This window comes from Rattus norvegicus, chromosome 20 (genome assembly GCF_021556685.1).
Source record: "Rattus norvegicus strain SHRSP/BbbUtx chromosome 20, alternate assembly SHRSP_T2T, whole genome shotgun sequence".
In the NCBI taxonomy this organism is placed as follows: Eukaryota; Metazoa; Chordata; class Mammalia; order Rodentia; family Muridae; genus Rattus; species Rattus norvegicus.
The window spans coordinates 8,593,695-8,609,914 of record NC_141553.1 but is presented as its reverse complement, the minus strand read 5'-3'; the positions used below and the strand labels follow the sequence as shown (position 1 = coordinate 8,609,914).

The window sequence follows — 16,220 nt, the reverse complement described above, 5'->3', positions numbered from 1 at the left end:
TTCGGTCCCCAGCTCCGGGGGGGAAAAAAATGGCGAGGGGTATGTTCCTGTGCGCATGCATGTGGGCGTTTACCTCTTAAGGGAAAAAAAAAAAAAAAGAATGGCTTTAAGGGAGCTTCGTGAAACATTTTGGCGATCCAAAGGACAGGACCCAGGAGGAAGGAAACAGATGGCAAAATGGACATCCAGACAGAGTCCTGTGCAGGGGGCAAATGACAATCCACACTCCAAAAGGTCACATGGAAGGAGAGTGGGCTTTGGGAAGGAGCTTCAACTTGGAATGTGCTGTGTCTGAGGTGTTCATGAACACCCGGCCTCGTTTCCAGGAGCAGTTGGAAATTCTGACCAGAGTCTGTGGGCCAAGGCTGGACTCCCAGCCTACACTGTGGCTGAAGACCCTGTGGGGACCAGAGGTGACCAGCCAGGAGGGAGAACTGAGCCTGGCTCAGAGCAGGCACTGGGGAGAACCTGATAGGGAGGCTATGTCCCTGGGAGAAGCATCTCGTTGGGAGTCAGGAGAGTGAGGTCACAGACAGGACGCAGGAGGCAGCAGAGGCAGGTGGAGAACAGCCGAGGGCACCTATGAGAGGCGCCTGTGATGTTGGCAGCAGATATCTGATTAATGATCCAGTTTGGCAGGAAGCAGGATCCATTCCATTGGAGTCCTTCAAGGACAGCTTAATGAGGCTGTGGGCTGGGAGGAGTGATGCCGGCAAGGGATGCTAATGGGTGAGGTAAAGTTCAAAGAGGGGTGTCCCCCAGCTCCGAAAAAAAGAACCAAAAAAAAGAGGGGTGTCCCCCGTGCTGCCGTGCTGTCCGATGGAGTGGTAGCATCCCTTAAAACCAGAAAAGATGTGGGCGGAATGTGAAGAGGACCTAACAAGATGTTTATTACATTTGTGTCTGTCTGTCTGTCTGTCTGTATGCCTGCCAAGACATGGGCTTGAAGGAACAAAGACAACTTGTAGGAGATGGTTCTGTCCTTCCATTATGTGGTTCCTGGGATTTTACTTAGGCTGTCAGGCTTGGAGGCAGGTGTCTTTACCCACGAAGTTCTCTCTCTGGCCCCTTGAAAGGGGAATTTGGGTTTTTTCAGATCGAGGGAAAATGGGAGGAAGGAATCTCCTTCCTCTTAGGCAGTGTCAGGCAGGGAAAGAGGGACTTAACTTCAATGGTCAGGGCCAGTAACAAAGATGTAACTCGTGCTGGTTCAGGAAGTGGTCCTGGCAGATGTCGGCTGTCAGAATAGAGCAGAGCAGGCTCTACTCTGAGTACAGCAAATCCACCCAAGGCCAGGGCTGAGCTCAGTCCGTCGGGTATTAGCATGCACAAGGCTTGGGTTCAATCTGCAGCATGGCATAAATGACCTTGGTGCCATTCCATCAGCAATCCCAGCTTTTAGAGGTTCAGAAGATCAAGGTCATCCTCAGTCACCTAGTAAGTTCCAGGCTTGCCTGAGACACACGACACCCTGTCCCAATCAACCAAGCAACCAACCAAGCAAGCAATCAATCAGCAAGATCCTAGCCCAGGCCGGTAGGCTCCAGTGTCCCCATACTGATCACAGGCAGCACCAACCCCCAGCCCCTGCAGTCTCTTCCTCTTGGCATCACTCTACCTGACTGCCCACCCCTCCCTGGTGAGACCCAGAGGGAAGACCTGTGCTTCCTGATGGTCCCTACAGCAAGGTTCTAAGTGGCCAGGTTCAGGTCACCATCCCCACCCCAGAGTCATTCATTCTGCCAGCAATATGGGGGTCAGAAGCGGAACCAGGGAGCCCAAGAAATAGACACCTTAGGATCCCTCAGGGCAGTGAGAGCAGCTGCAGAGGCAAGGCCTGGGAGTAGGAGACAAGTAGCACCCCGTGTTTCACTGTGAAGAAGGGTGTGAGGGGTTGGGAAGAGGGGGTGTCTTTGGTTTGCTCAAGGCTGGGTCTATGTGTCAGAAACACAGCAGAGGGGAGGGTAAGGTGGCTCATCAGATAAAGATTTAACGATACATGCCACCAAGTCCTGGCTTGTCCACCCGATGACTTGAGCTCAATCTCCAGGACCTACCTGGTGGAGGGAAAGGACTGACTCCCAACAGCTGTCTTCTGACGTCCAGTCACGCCCTCGCACGCATGCACGTGCGTGCGCACACACAAACATGAAAATGTAAACAGAATTTAAAGAACACAGAGATTTGTCCTCCCGCTCACGCAAACACACATGCTTGTACACATGAGGCACATATGCATGGTTAAACAAATATAGGAGCTCTTGTGTCAGACAGGATAGGCAAAGTTACGTTGCAGTTAACGAGTCTAAAACCTCCACAGATCAAACTACAGCGGTCAGTATTGTCTCACACTTCAGTCTCTCACCACAGTAGCTCCAGGCCCCAGGCTGACATCAGACATGAAATGCAACAGCTCACACCTGGTTGGGGGTGGGGTGCAGGGGTTAGGGGTAGGGGGGAAATGACTACTAGAACACGAAAGTAAATTTTACTGAGATGGGGCTGGAGAGATGGCTCCATGGTTAAGAGCACTGACTGCCCTTCCAGAGGTCCTAGGTTCAAATCCCAGCAACCACATGGTGGCTCACAACCGTCTGTAATGGGATCTGACGCCCTCTTCTGGTGTGTCTGAAGACAGTTGACAGTACATATATATATATATATACACACACACACACATATATGTGTGTGTGTATATATGTATATATGTATATATTTTTTCTCCTTTTTTCTTTTTTTTTTTTTTTCGGAGCTGGGGACCGAACCCAGGGCCTTGCGCTTGCTAGGCAAGTGCTCTACCACTGAGCTAAATCCCCAACCCCCCCTTTTTTTTTTAAGTAAATTTCACTGATCAGAAATGCTTATTGGCCAGAACTGGTCACATGGCCCTTCCAACCCAGACATAGTCAAGAAGTGCTACCTAGAGGCTGGGAGCCTAAACAAGTTCGCAGCAAATTGTATTAATGACTGCCATACCTACATATAATAGTTGTATGTGTGTACACATGCATGTATGCACACACACATGCACGTGCACATACACACAAATGCACATGCACATACACACACATGCTCTCTCTCTCTCTCTCACACACACACACACACACACACACACACACACACACACACACACACATCCCATGGGCGTGGACTCCTATCAAATCCCTGTGCCCAGTGTCAAAAACCCTCAGCTAGGTGCCTGTAGTCGGACACCAGCACCCCCTTTTGTTTCAGAGCCTCCAGCTCTTCTGTCTGGGTCTCTGAGCCCCACCATCTGCTCTGCTCTGGACCCATTCTTCCAGTCTCCCTCCCTAGTGGTTCCCCAACCCCCACCCCCTCAAGGAAGAGGTAAAAGGTAAAAGCTGTGTGTTTATTCAGTGACACCTCACCACCACACCTCACCACTGACACTTGCTTGGGGTTTCTGGCTGTCGGGTTAGAGTCCCCTCCCCTTTTCTCTTCACTTGCCTTGTGAGCTCGCTAAGCAAGAGGTGGTGACAAACAGAGGAGCTGTTGCAGCTAGAAGGGCAAGGGGGTGAGGCCCGGAAGACCTGGGGATGCAAACAGAGAGCAGACAGGGACAAAGAGAGCCAAAACACTGAACGCAGAGACAAGGGAGACAGCTCGCTCAGGGGTAAAGTGTTTACCACATAAGCAGGAGGCCTGAGCCTGAGTCCTCAGCGCTCATGTTAATATCTGGACCCATGGTAGACATCGCCAATCCCAGGGCTATGTGGGGGCAGAGACATGAGGATCCCTGGGGCTTGCTGCTCAGCTGGGCTGGCCAAACTGGTGAGCCCCCAACAGAGCAAGAGGGTTTCTCTCTAAAACTAAGTGGGTAGCAATGGGGTAACCTTCCTAATACTTGGTCCCGTGCTCACGTGCATGCAAACATGCCTGAAGGAATATAAGACGTATAGTGTAGCACAAAGCACCTGTAATGCAGACAGACAGACAGAAGGACAGCATGTGGAGGTCAGAGGACAACTCGAGGGACCCAGTTCTCACGGGTTCTGCAGGTTGAACTCAAGTTTTGATGTTTGGCCTCAAGCTACTGTACCTGCTAAGCCACATGGTGGTGTATTTAAAGGTAGGGAGGAGGTGTGGCCTTTCCGAGCAAACAGCAGAGATTTGAGGCTGGGGGTCAGCTTTTGAAGCACAAGCAGGGGTTTCCTTGGAGATCTTTTTTTTTTTTTTTCCCTTGGAGATCTTTCTGTCAGAGGAGTTGGCTGGGGTCAGAGCTGTGCAGTACCCCAACTGCCTGTGCCTCAACCCTGGGACCTGCTTGTGCATGACTGTCCTCCGAGCCAATCACTTATATCTTGGGGCGTTCGACTGTATTGGCTTACAAAGGCTCCTCCCAGCTGGGTTTGCTATTTGTGCCCTCCTGCCCCATGGAGGGGTGGGGCGGGTGACGAGATCCTCACCTGGCTATCTGGCCTGTTGTACAGAATTGTGATCTAGCTGAATGTTGCCTTGGGACAGAGCTAGAGTGTACACAGGCTAGGGAAGACCAGGGATGTAGAACTTGATCCATCAGTGCTGCTGTGGGGAAATCAGCCCATAGTCCCTGCTGGGTAAAGATTTTCTGGTGTAGCATCTTGGGGGAGGAGGTCCCTGCAAGTAACCCTTCGCCTATGCTAGTAAACTCGTTGGCTCGCCCAGAGTGAATGTTGGTGGAACTGTGCCTCAGTTTGTTATTGGGACCTGCGGAGGAGAAAAGTCTCCTCGTGGGAAGGAATTTTAACCCTGTTCTAGCCCTGGCTAGGCCAGGGGATCATAGAAGACAGACAGGAAGCAGGCTCCCACCCTGTATGGGAGCAAAGGAATGACAGTCTGGATAGAGAAGCAGATCCCTGCCCCTGTGGAGCCCAGGCCTAAGCAGAGACTCAAGATGTTCATACAACCATTCCCACCCCTGGTGCCAGGACCAGGAGTCCATGGAATATAAAAGCCGGGGGTATGCTGAGGACAGACTGAGAACAACTCCCAGTTACACAATGACAAACAGGACCAAGAGTTACAAAGGGAAAGAACCCCATGCTCTAACAGTGTGTGTGTGTGTGGGGGGGGTGTAACCTTAGACCCCCATGTTCTTCCAGACCACAGTCAAAACCCTCCCCAGTCAACAAGAAAAAAAAAACTGGGTGTGGTACCACGTGGGGATAGGAAAGGGTCTCTGAAGGAGGGTAAGCCCCCAACAAATCCATACAACATCCCCGTGTTCCGTCACTACCTCAAGACCCAAAGAAATGCAGGGCATGATTTGGGGGCCATGGTGAGGAGAGACCAGTGAGGTGGGCTGAAGCCCCAGGGGCCTTCCTGGACAGATGTACGGCTTGATTCTGGGATATAGTGAGAGGTAAGTGTGGTATCGGGGGCTGGAGAGATGGATCAGTGGTTAGAGCACTGACTGCTCTTCCCAAGGTCCTGAGTTCAATTCCCAGCAACCACACGGTGGCTCACAATCATCTGTAATGGGATCCGATGCCCTCTTCTGGTGTGCAAGTGTACATGCAGGCAGAACACTATATACATAATAAATAAATAAATCTTTAAAAAATGTAAGTGTGATATTTACTGGGTACGCGGGTGTGTTGGCCCTAGGCTCTCCCAGCTAAATCCGAGGATAAAAGAGAATTGTGGGGAAGAGTTGGCCAATATGTGTGAAGTCGCTCCTGGACTAGCTTCTGTCAGGTCTCATGCTCTTGGGGATAAAGCAAGGCCTCTTTCAGCAGCAGCCAAGCTTCCCTAACTGCCCCCTGCTCCTCCCACCATATGCTTAGTATCTGGAATATCCCTTTGACTTGGCAGACACATGTGTCACTCTTGAAAAGTAGTAGATCTTTTAGAGGACACAGGGCCTCCTGGAAGGTTGCTACCTTTGAGACCTTAGGTCCCCTCTTCTGTTTCTTTCCTCTCTTTTTTTTTTTTTTTTCTTTTCTTTTTTTCAGAGCTGGGGACCGAACCCAGGGCCTTGCGCTTGCTAGGCAAGCGCTCTACCACTGAGCTAAATCCCCAATCCCTGTTTCTTTCCTCTCTGCTTCTCAGCTGCCACACCCTTCTGCCGTAATGTCCTGAGTTGCCACAGGCCCAAAGCAACAGGGAACTGAGTGACCGTGGATGGAAGCTTCTAGAACCGTGAGTCGAAACGAACTTCTCATCTTCATAAGTTGGTTTGTCTGAGGTGTTCGTGATAGCAACAGAGAGCCAGACACTTCTGGCCTCTTCTGCTTCTGCCATGCCTCGGTCTCTGCATACACTGTACCCTCTGTCCGTGGACGCCCTCCCCACTGCCCAGCTCTTAGGGAAACTGGTGGCTACAGTTTCCACTCAGCAACATCTCGGTGAGGACTGCTTCCTCGGCTTCCTCTGGGCCGGGAGGTAGAAAATGGTCTCAAAGTGAAGACATGGCCGGTCCAAGTTCAGCAGAAAGGGCCGGGTCAAGCTTTGGTAGCTGGGGGAGGCCACAGGCTTTAAACGGAAAGAGTGGGCGGGCTCAGGAGCAGAGGGCATGCGCGGGATGCTGGGTAATTGAGTCTGGACTGGAAGGAAGGTCAAGGGAGGGGAGATGCTGGAGACATTGATGACAGATGCCCCTGTGGGGATGACTACTCGGGGCAGAGACCATCTGGGGCTTGCGGGGGCGGGGGGAGCAGCGCCAAATCCCAGCAAAGTGAATCTCCGTGTGTGATTTTATCCAAGTTGTCTCCCTCCGTGGACTTTATACGCTACCAAGATGAGGAAAATCCTCCGGGGAGTTAGCCTCTCTTAGACCTGCTATGTGTTCCTGCTCTGAGGGAGACGTGGGCATCCTTTGGGAGGACCTGGGGTAGAGAGGCACCTGGTCCTGGGAAAGCCATTGGTAGGTGAGGCCAAGGGAGACTCGGGGAAGGGAAGCCTCACAAATGTGGGAATGTGGGCACCAATCCCTCTGGAAGGAATTAAGAGAAGTCAAAAAGGGCTGTTGGTATTCGGAGACCAAAAGCTAATAGCTCCCATACCAGTCGGTGCCTGTCTTCCTGAGTTCAGCTGGGTGTGGGGAGACATCTCAAGTCCCTTGGGCAGCATGATTTGGGTCCACAGAGAGCCAAGAGTGAGGCGGGATCTCTGGCCCACATGACCACCCTGTCAGCACTCCCTGTTGTTCTTGACCTCTGCAGAGAAGGTCAGACTGCCCTGAACCTGACGGCCACCTACACTGTTCCTCAGACACTGGGTCTTGTAAACCCCAGCCACAGTAGGAACAGGACATACCGTTTTTTACACATCAGAAGCCAAAGCTTGGCACGAGGAAGGAAAATGCTTGTCAAGGTGTGGTGAGGTCAGGATTTGAACTTACAATGCCAGGCGCTCACATCAGGAGAAATGGCACCCCTGCCCCCCTTAGCTACCAGGTGAAGATGGGAAAGGAGGGGTGTGGTGAGAGAAGAAAACGAGAGAGAGTGTATATGTGAGGTTCTCGAGATGGGCAAGCAAGTCAAGCAGCCTAAGAGAGAAAAAGCCAGAAACCTGCTGGCCCAGGCAACAAGCCAGTTTCCACAACCCTCCTACCTCCTCATCCTGCAGAAACACCTGCTCCACAAAGTACTGTGGCCTCTTGATATTCACACCCTTGCTGGATTAGGGACCAGGCCAGGCTGGGCCACCCTCTGAGACTGTAGCTGGCCTCTCTAGGCAAAGCCTAGCTTATTCAGAAACATCCTATCTTTACTCCATGCTTCAAACTCAGTCCTCATGTGGGTAGCTTCTAAACGCTGGGATCACAGGCTTGCACAGGGTCTGGCTGTAAATGTCCCCCACCGCCCTGAGTTCAAAGCGTGTCCCCCACAAGGGCTCAGAGACATGTGGTAATTGGATGAACCAGAGAGAGATGGTGCTAGGAGGAAGCTGGAGAGCTTCTCTACCCACCCACCCCTGGCTCAGCAGGCCTCCTGAGGCTGTAACCAGAAGCCCCCTGGCTTCCTGACCTGTACTATGCCTAGGGAAGGAGGCTGCTGAGAAAGCAGTCGAAGGCTTCCCAGACAGCCTGGTTATTGCTTTCCCAATAAAGCAGTGGTTCTCAACCTGTGGGTTGCGACCCTCCGTGGGGTAGCTTATCAGCTAGCCTGCCTATCAGATTTTATATTTCATTTCATAACAGTAGCAAAGTTACAGTTACAAAGTAACAATGAAATAATTGTATGGTTGGGGGTGGGGTTAGGGGTGGGAATCATCACAACTCGAAGAACCATATGAAAGGGTGTCAGCATTAGGAAGTTTGAGGACCAGGGGCAACAGAGAGGGGCTTAGACAATATAAAGTGAATGGCTTGCTAAAATGTTCTGGAAACACTGTCTCAAAAAACAACAACAACAACAAAAAAAAAAAAAATGCTCCAGCAGGGCTGTAATGAGGAGTTACAAACCTCTTGGCCCTTTCTATGGTAAAGGATTGTGCCCTTCCTCCACGGTACCTTGACAAGGCGGACAAACATCAACATAGCATGGTCTGAGGTGTGCACCGTGGGAGGGGGCATGAGCGCCAGACTCTGGAGCAGGGTAGTGGGTGTGAGGTCTGGGGTTAATGGGAAATGCACACTGATCATTGAATGATCATTATCTTTAGTAACGATGCCTGCTTCTACGGGAAGGGGCCTTAAGAGTGCGGGCTTGCCACTGCTTGGGCAGCACCCTCAACCCAGCTGTGTTCTTCCCTATCCTCTCTCCCCAAGTTGCCTACAGAGCAGTTAGGCAATAGCCATGAAGAGCATGACCATTAGCCGAGGCTAGGTCCCAAGTGCTGTATGGGCCAGCCCAGCCTGGCTTTCTAACCTTGTTAATTCTGGGGAAAGTGAAATCAGCTTCCTCTGTCCCTGGAGGCCTCTCAGGTGGAGATAGGAAGGCAGGCATGGTGGTGGTACACACTTGTAATCCCAGACAGGAGGGTCGAGAGTTCAAGGTTAACCTTGGAGGCATAGAGAGTTCCAGGACGGCCAGGGATACAGGATATCCTGTTCCTCAAAAGCAAAACAAAAGCTAAATTGGAAAGATGGATCTGAGGTTAAGAGGCCTTGCTGCTCTTGCAGGAGACCTGAACTCTGTTCCCCAGCACCCATGAGGTGGCTTACAACTGCCTGTAACTCCAATTCCAAAGGATATGATGCCCTCTTCTGGCCTATGCAGGCACTGCATGTACGTGTGAGGCTGTATGCCCATATGTACAAAGTAGCCTCTTTTTTTTTTTTTTTAAGATTTATTTTATTTATTATATATAAGTACACTGTAGCTGTCTCCAGATACACCAGAAGGGGGCATCAGATCTCTTTACAGATGGTTGTGAGCCACCATGTGGTTGCTGGGAATTGAACTCATGACCTCTGGAAGAGCAGTCGGGTGCTCTTAACCGCTGAGCCATCTCTCCAGCCCACAAAGTAGCCTCTTATAAGAAGTAAAAGGTATGGGTTGGGGATTTAGCTCAGTGGTAGAGCACTTGCCTAGCAAGCGCAAGGCCCTGGGTTCGGTCCGCAGCTCCAAAAAAAAAAAAAAAAAAAAAAAAGGAAGAAGTAAAAGGTAAATGAGAAAGTAAGTTCAGGTTCCTCTGGGAAGAGAATGAACCCAGGGCCTCCTCAGCGCCACGCTTCCTGCCTCCGCCCACTCCATAATCTTATTGCTTTGTACAATAAACAAAGTTCTAATTTTATTTTTAAGTCACGCCCACCCAGAATCCCAGCGTGTAATCACCTCAGAAAACTTTTTATTACAGTTTTACTTATTTAGCAGATGTGTGTGTGTGTGTGTGTGTGTGTGTGTGTGTGTGTGTGTGTTCGCGCGCGCACAGCTTACACGGGGAGGTCAGGGAACAACATTCAGAAGTCGGTTCTCTCCTTCCACCTTGTGGGTTCCAGAGCCCCAACTCAAGGTTATTTAGCTTGGCGGCAAATACCCTGACCCTTCTCAGCCACCTAGGTGGCCCAACAAATTATTTTAAAGCAAACAGCAGGGCGTTTTCACCTCTGCTGGGCTAGAATGTGGTCAGTACCCTTTTCCCACCCACCTCATTGCCCAGATGGCTCCGCCCATCCACACAAGACTCCACCCCTAGTCTAAGACCCTCCCTCCCAGGCTTTCCCTCCCTCCTCTCCCTGCCCACTGCCAGGCTTTAGATAAATACGTCACGTGCCATATGATGTGTTTATAAAAAGATAAAGGGGGTGGAGATATGTTCTATGGAGGTGTGGGGAGGTATGGGGAAGGGGGTGCTTCTGCGGACCCATGCTGAGACATTCCTTTCCCGGAGGGACCAGCCACACAATGGTATAGTATAGAATAGAGTTTCAGCATGGGAAGGGAAGTTAAGAGGGTAGTAAAGGCAGAGAGAGAGAAGAGGGAGGAAGAGAGGGAGGAAGAGAGGGAGGAGGGAGAGGAGGAGGGAGAGGAGGAGGGAGAGGAGGAGGAGGAGGAGGAAAGGCTGGCCATGAGCACGTGGCGGCGGGGGGAACAGATGGGGAAGAGGGTTTGAAAGTAACAGAGGGAGAGGGCAAAAGAGGGCAAGAGAGGAGAGGGCAAGCAACCCCTTTTATAGTGTCAGGCATACCTGGCTGTTGCCAGGTAACTGTGGGGCGGAGCTTACTTGGCTATTGCCAGCTAACTGTGGGTGAAGCTTAGACAGAATGCTAAACATCAAGTTTCTTTCCCCCACCTTCACCCCCCACTGGCATCCTTTAGCTAAGCTGGTATTCTTTGGGTCCTCATTAACCCCCGGTTGGTACCGTCACCATTCCTTTATCCTTGGAGTTCCAGAGGGCTTGCAACTGTATGTCCTAGCCTTGCCATCCGGCTCAACATCCTAGGCATCTGAGGCCACACCTTAGAGCATCGGGCTACGGACCGAGTACAGGTACGGTCAGTTCTTCCTGCTAGGGTATTCCCTTAGATCCTCCCTCTGCGGAGCAGACTGTTGTCCTGTTGTCTCTGAAGTTGGTGGGAAGCGGTAGACAAAAAAATAAGGGCTGGGGTGGCTCAGTGGGTCCAAGTGCTTGCGACCCAAGCGTGAGGACCTGAATGAAATTCCCCAGCATCCATGTAAAAGGCTAACCATAGCCAGTCCAAGCCTATGTGAGGGCCAGAGACTGGAGGATTGCTGGGACTTACTGGCTGCCAGCCTAACTCTAGGTTCAGGGAGACTCTGTCCCAAGAGAATAGGTCAGACTGATAGAGGAGAGAATGTTCCTCTCTGGCTGCCACTTGCTCCCCACCACTAACACTCTCTCTCTCTCTCTCTCTCTCTCTCTCTCTCTCTCTCTCTCTCTCTCTCTCTCTCTCTCTCTCTCTCTCTCTCTTTCTCTTCTCTCTCTCTCTCTCTCTCTCTCTCTCTCTCTCTCTCTCACACACACACACAGAGTAAATATAAAAGTGTTTTAAAAGAGATACCAAAAATAACATATCAACAATGCCTTTGCTGCTGTGGCATGCTCTCCAGTCCTCTGAGCGGAGGTGGTTATTATCACCTCGTTCTGTGATTCAAATTCTTTAACCACTTCAGTGCCCATCGCCACCTTGGAAGGAGGGTCTGGCATCACCCTCCCCTCCACTACTTGGCAGTTGAGAAGTTAAGGAACTTAGCCAAAGCTTGGCTGTCAGATAAAACCGGAAAGAGCAGTCAGATTCAAATTTTGGTTAAGCGAGGACTTATTTTAAAACTGTGTATGCAATAGCCCACATTGCATACATATTTTAATTTAAATAGGCGCTTTGTAAATCTGTCAGTGCCTGGAAATCTGTCCAAGGGCACAGAGCTAGTGACAGTGTGCTGAGGACAAGGACTCCGGGGCTCCCTCCTCAGCCCTGCCTGTCTAGCTGATACACTGGGACCTGCTCCAAGGTCCTGGTGGACAGGAAGGCAAGCAGATGGCTCCGGTCTGATGAGTAAATCAGACCAAAGAGGCTAGGGAACAACTTGGACGGAAGTCCCTTTTATGCTGAACAGAGTCGAGTCACCCATGGCTGATGATTCGTTTTTGCTTTGGGGTCACTTCGCTCAAGAGAGTTGGGGGTCAAAGGCCATGGCCAAACCAACTAGGGATGCCAGGTTTAGCTTTCAGTGGCTGCCTAATCAAAGATTTAAGCCAATTCCTTTCCACCTTGCCCAGTCCCGCCCAACTCCAGCCTGGCCCCGCCCAGCCCTGGAGGGCTCCGCCCATTCACACATGACTCCACCCCTAGTCGGTATTCACCTAAGAACCTCTCCCACCCCCAATCCCTACTGCGATTGGCCTGGCCAAAGCATCTCTATTCTTGTAGTTCTCCTGTGAGCTCCTGCCTGCAAGCCTCAAACCCCAAAGCAAACTACTTCATCCAGCTTCTAGGCGCTTCCAGGCTGAGCCCTGAGGGACAATCCCAAGCCTTCCCCACTGGAAACTCGCAGCCTGGTATCCCAGGCTGCCACACAGATGCATGCTCTCGTTGTGCATGGAATGGTGCGTTTAATTACTTCTTCGAAGGCCGAGCTAATAATAGCGCTTTGCACGGAGGGCCTCGGTCACAGAGGAAAAGTCATGAAAGCGCTCGGCACTGTTCCCAGCAATTTAAAAGCTCCCGTGAACACAGCGTCGCTTTCCTCAAGAGGCAGAGGGAACTGTGCCGAAAATGCTGTACATTTTCACTTTCAACTCGTCGTTTTGATCCTCTGAGGTCCTCAGGATGTGGGATGCCCCAAGACTGCAGTAGTGGGGCCAATTCCAATATACGGTGGAAAGAGCCCCTCAAAGTGTGGGGTCAGAGGAACTCCCCAAGTAAATCTGGCCTCAGTAGTCATAATGGCGGATAATAGCTGAAAGTTTGGCCCCACAATGGCCTGACTTTGATCAGACTTGGGCTGTGGTTTTTTGGTTGGTTAGTTGGTTGGTTTTGGGGGTATTGTTGTAGTTGTATTGTGTTGTTTTTTTCTTACCTGGACCAGGCTGTAGTGGAGGGTGACCTTGAACTTCTGATCCTTCTGCCCCCACCTCCTAAGTGCTGGGATTACAGGCAGGTGCTACCATAGCCAAACTACTAGGTGCTGATGGTTCGACTCTGGGTCTCCTTCTTGCAAGGCAAACACTCAGCTGAACCACACCCCTGCCCTTGGGTCAGTTTTACACAAAGCCAGAAACCTTGGTTTTCCACTGACCTGAATGTGAACCTGGAGACTGTTTTGCCCGTCTTAAGAACCTGAATGTGAACCTGGAGACTGTTTTGCCCGTCTTAAGAAGCATTTGGTCTCTAGGCCTCTATCAGATGAGGGGTGTGGGCCTAGATACTTCATGCCGGGATCTGCTCTTCCTCCTCGGCAACCGTATAAGCACTGTACAAGCAGGGACAGCATTTCTTGTGGAACGAGCATGTTTATATGAGCATCTCAAAACGGCCCGACACACCTAAGGAGCTCAGTAGATTTCACACAATGTGCACAATATCAATTGTTATTAGCTTCTGAAAGCTCAGGGTTTTGAAACAGATGAAGGACCCACGGGGATAAATGCATGAGGAGACACGGGTGACCCCGGGAGTGGATCAACTGTCCAGAGCAGCCCCGCAGACCAGTTCAAATGGAAAAGAAAAATCCAACATTCTGCAAGCTTGACCTCACTCTGTAATCCCAGCATTCAGGAGGCTGAGGCAAGAGCATGGAAAGTTCAAAGCCAGCCTGGGCCACATAGCAAGACCCTGGCACAACCAAAACAAAATAAATAAAACCACTCTCCAAACAAAATGGGTCTGTGGGCCATGCACAGCTCTGGAATCCATATTTTGTTACTCAGTAAGCCTTCCATCCTTCCCTTTAACAGGGTCTCTTACTGGCCAGGAGCTCACCAAGTAGTCTACACTGTGCAGCAAGCCCCAAGGAGCCTCTTGTCCCCGCCTCCCAGTGCTGGAGTCACAGATGTGCACCACTAAGCCTGACTTTTTGGTGTGTGTGCTGGGGAATTAAACTCAAGTCCTCATGCTTGCAAACCCCATCTCTCAGCCGCCAGTTCAACCGGCCGAGACTTGTAATCCTGTCTTGTGTCGAACACCTTTGTAACTTAAACCCCAGCTCTACCAGTCAAACATAGAGCCCATGCTGCCTGGGAGATGCTACAAGCCCATAAAGCACCTGCCCCAGTGTTCTATACATGGAAACCGAGGCAGGGACTGTCTCATGATTTGTTCCTGTGCTGTCTGTCGCTGTGCAAGGCATTCATGGGGACACTGTCCTGCTGCTGTGCTCTTGAGCAGTCCCTGTCCCTCTCTGGATTGGGTTTCGCCTCCTCTAAAGAATGAATGAAGGCCTTAGATTGGATGGTAACCCTAGCAAAAGTTGGACGCCAAAGAGCCCAACCATGTGACCCCAGCCCCTTGGCCTCTTCCAGCATTTTCCATTAGTCACCGCTTTTAGGAATGGGTGGTTAAAGTGGTTGCCAAGCAACCATAAAACATGATAAGTTGAAGTTCAGATACCCAGAAGCCCATGTAGATGCTGGGTGGGCCTGGGGGTTTGCCTACCCATAATTCCATCCTCAGAAAGTGGAGACAGGCGTCCCCAGAGCAAGCTGGCTAGGGAAACTAGCCAAATCATTTAGCTAAAGAGAGCCGGCTTCAATGGACACCATAGAAAAACAGCAGAGTTGATTCCTGACAGCAGTGACCTCAAGCCTCCACGAGGGCACACACACGTGCCCACACACGTGCGAACACACACCCACGCAAGGAAACAGAAAAAAGGGAGGCTGTCACAGCAATTCTACCTTCCTCTGGCAGCCCCTCTACAATAAAGAAAACCTTGCACAACCCCAGAAACAGAGGTAAAGAAAACAGATCTACAAATTAAATACTGACTCTAAAGCATAAAGATTCTTTTAAAAACTGTTCTTTGGGGGCTGGGGATTTAGCTCAGTGGTAGAGCGCTTGCCTAGGAAGCGCAAGGCCCTGGGTTCGGTCCCCAGCTCCGAAAAAAAGAACAACAAAAAAAAACTGTTCTTTGATATACATATTAGTTTATCATTTATTAAAGATGAAAACCAATTTGCATACTAATAACACGTTCGTTTATGAAGCGCCAATTCTCGGCTGAATATTTGAGACTAACCTAGTTTGCTTCTTGTTGTTAGGATAAAACACTGGGGGCGACCAAAAGCAGCTTAAGGAAGGAAAGGGTTTATTTGACTTACACTTCCGGGTCATTGTTCATCCAGGGGAGTCAGGGTAGGAATTCAAAGCAGGAACTGGAAGCAGAAGTCATGGAAGAATGCTATTTGCTGATTTGTTCACAGGTTCATTTTTTTCTTTTTCTTTTTTTCCGGAGCTGGGGACCGAACCCAGGGCCTTGCGCATGCTAGGCAAGCACTCTACCACTGAGCTAAATCCCCAACCCTCACAGGTTCATTCTTTGTTAGCCATCTTATAACCCAGGTCCACCCGCCTAGGAATGGTGCCGCCCACAGTGGGCAGGGTCCTCGAACATCAATCATCAGTTAAGACAATCCCTCATAGCTATGATTCTAGCTCAATCTGATACATCCAGTTCTTCAGTTATCTCTTCCCAGGTAACTCTAGCTTGTGTCAAACTGACAATGCCAACAATAATAACCAGGACACAGTGTCTTGAGTGTTTTTCAGGGTTAACAGGTAGCTTGGCTTCATAATCATCAATACTGAGAATGCCCCTCTATGTGAATACATAGAACAAAGTGTCAGAAGTATGTTCGGAACCATGGCAGAGATGGTTGGAAATTCTGTCCTACTCCTGAGACAAAATTCATTTAGCAACTTTTTTTTTAAGTGAAATTCAAGTTAGCAACTCTAACAGAAAAAAAAAATTTAAATAGAACGTTCTAGCACAATACAAACTCATTTGATATTTACCTGCTGAGGAATCCCAGTAAGGAAATATCAAGTCTTTGTTTCCCCATAATTGAACCATCATGTTACTTTAAGAACAGAAAACTTAGGGCTGGAGAGATGGCTCAGTGGTTAAGAGCACTGACTGCTCTCCCAGAGGTTCTGAGTTCAAATCCCAGCAACCACATGGTGGCTCACAGCTGTCTATGGTGAGATCTGATGCCCTTTTCTGGTGTGTCTGAGGACAGCTATAGTGTACTTAATAAATAAATTAATCTTTGAAGAAAAAAAAAAAAAACCAGAAAACTTAGGTAGGTTCTGTCAAAACACGGCGGTTCATAGCAGTGGCCCGGAGTCTGAGCTGGGGATGCACAGGAAGCG

The 16,220-nt window shown here is 50.1% G+C and overlaps 1 protein-coding gene across 1 annotated transcript in view; it reads left to right on the top strand.

Moving 5' to 3' along the window:
- Positions 1 to 16,220, top strand: part of Ccdc167 (coiled-coil domain containing 167) — an 80,903-nt gene that overhangs the window by 9,218 nt on the left and 55,465 nt on the right. The window contains exon 2 of the mRNA XM_087598338.1: positions 6,052 to 6,141. Coding sequence (XP_087454464.1) covers positions 6,124 to 6,141 — 18 coding nt within the window. The 5' untranslated portion in view covers positions 6,052 to 6,123. The remainder of the gene's footprint in view (positions 1 to 6,051; positions 6,142 to 16,220) is intronic.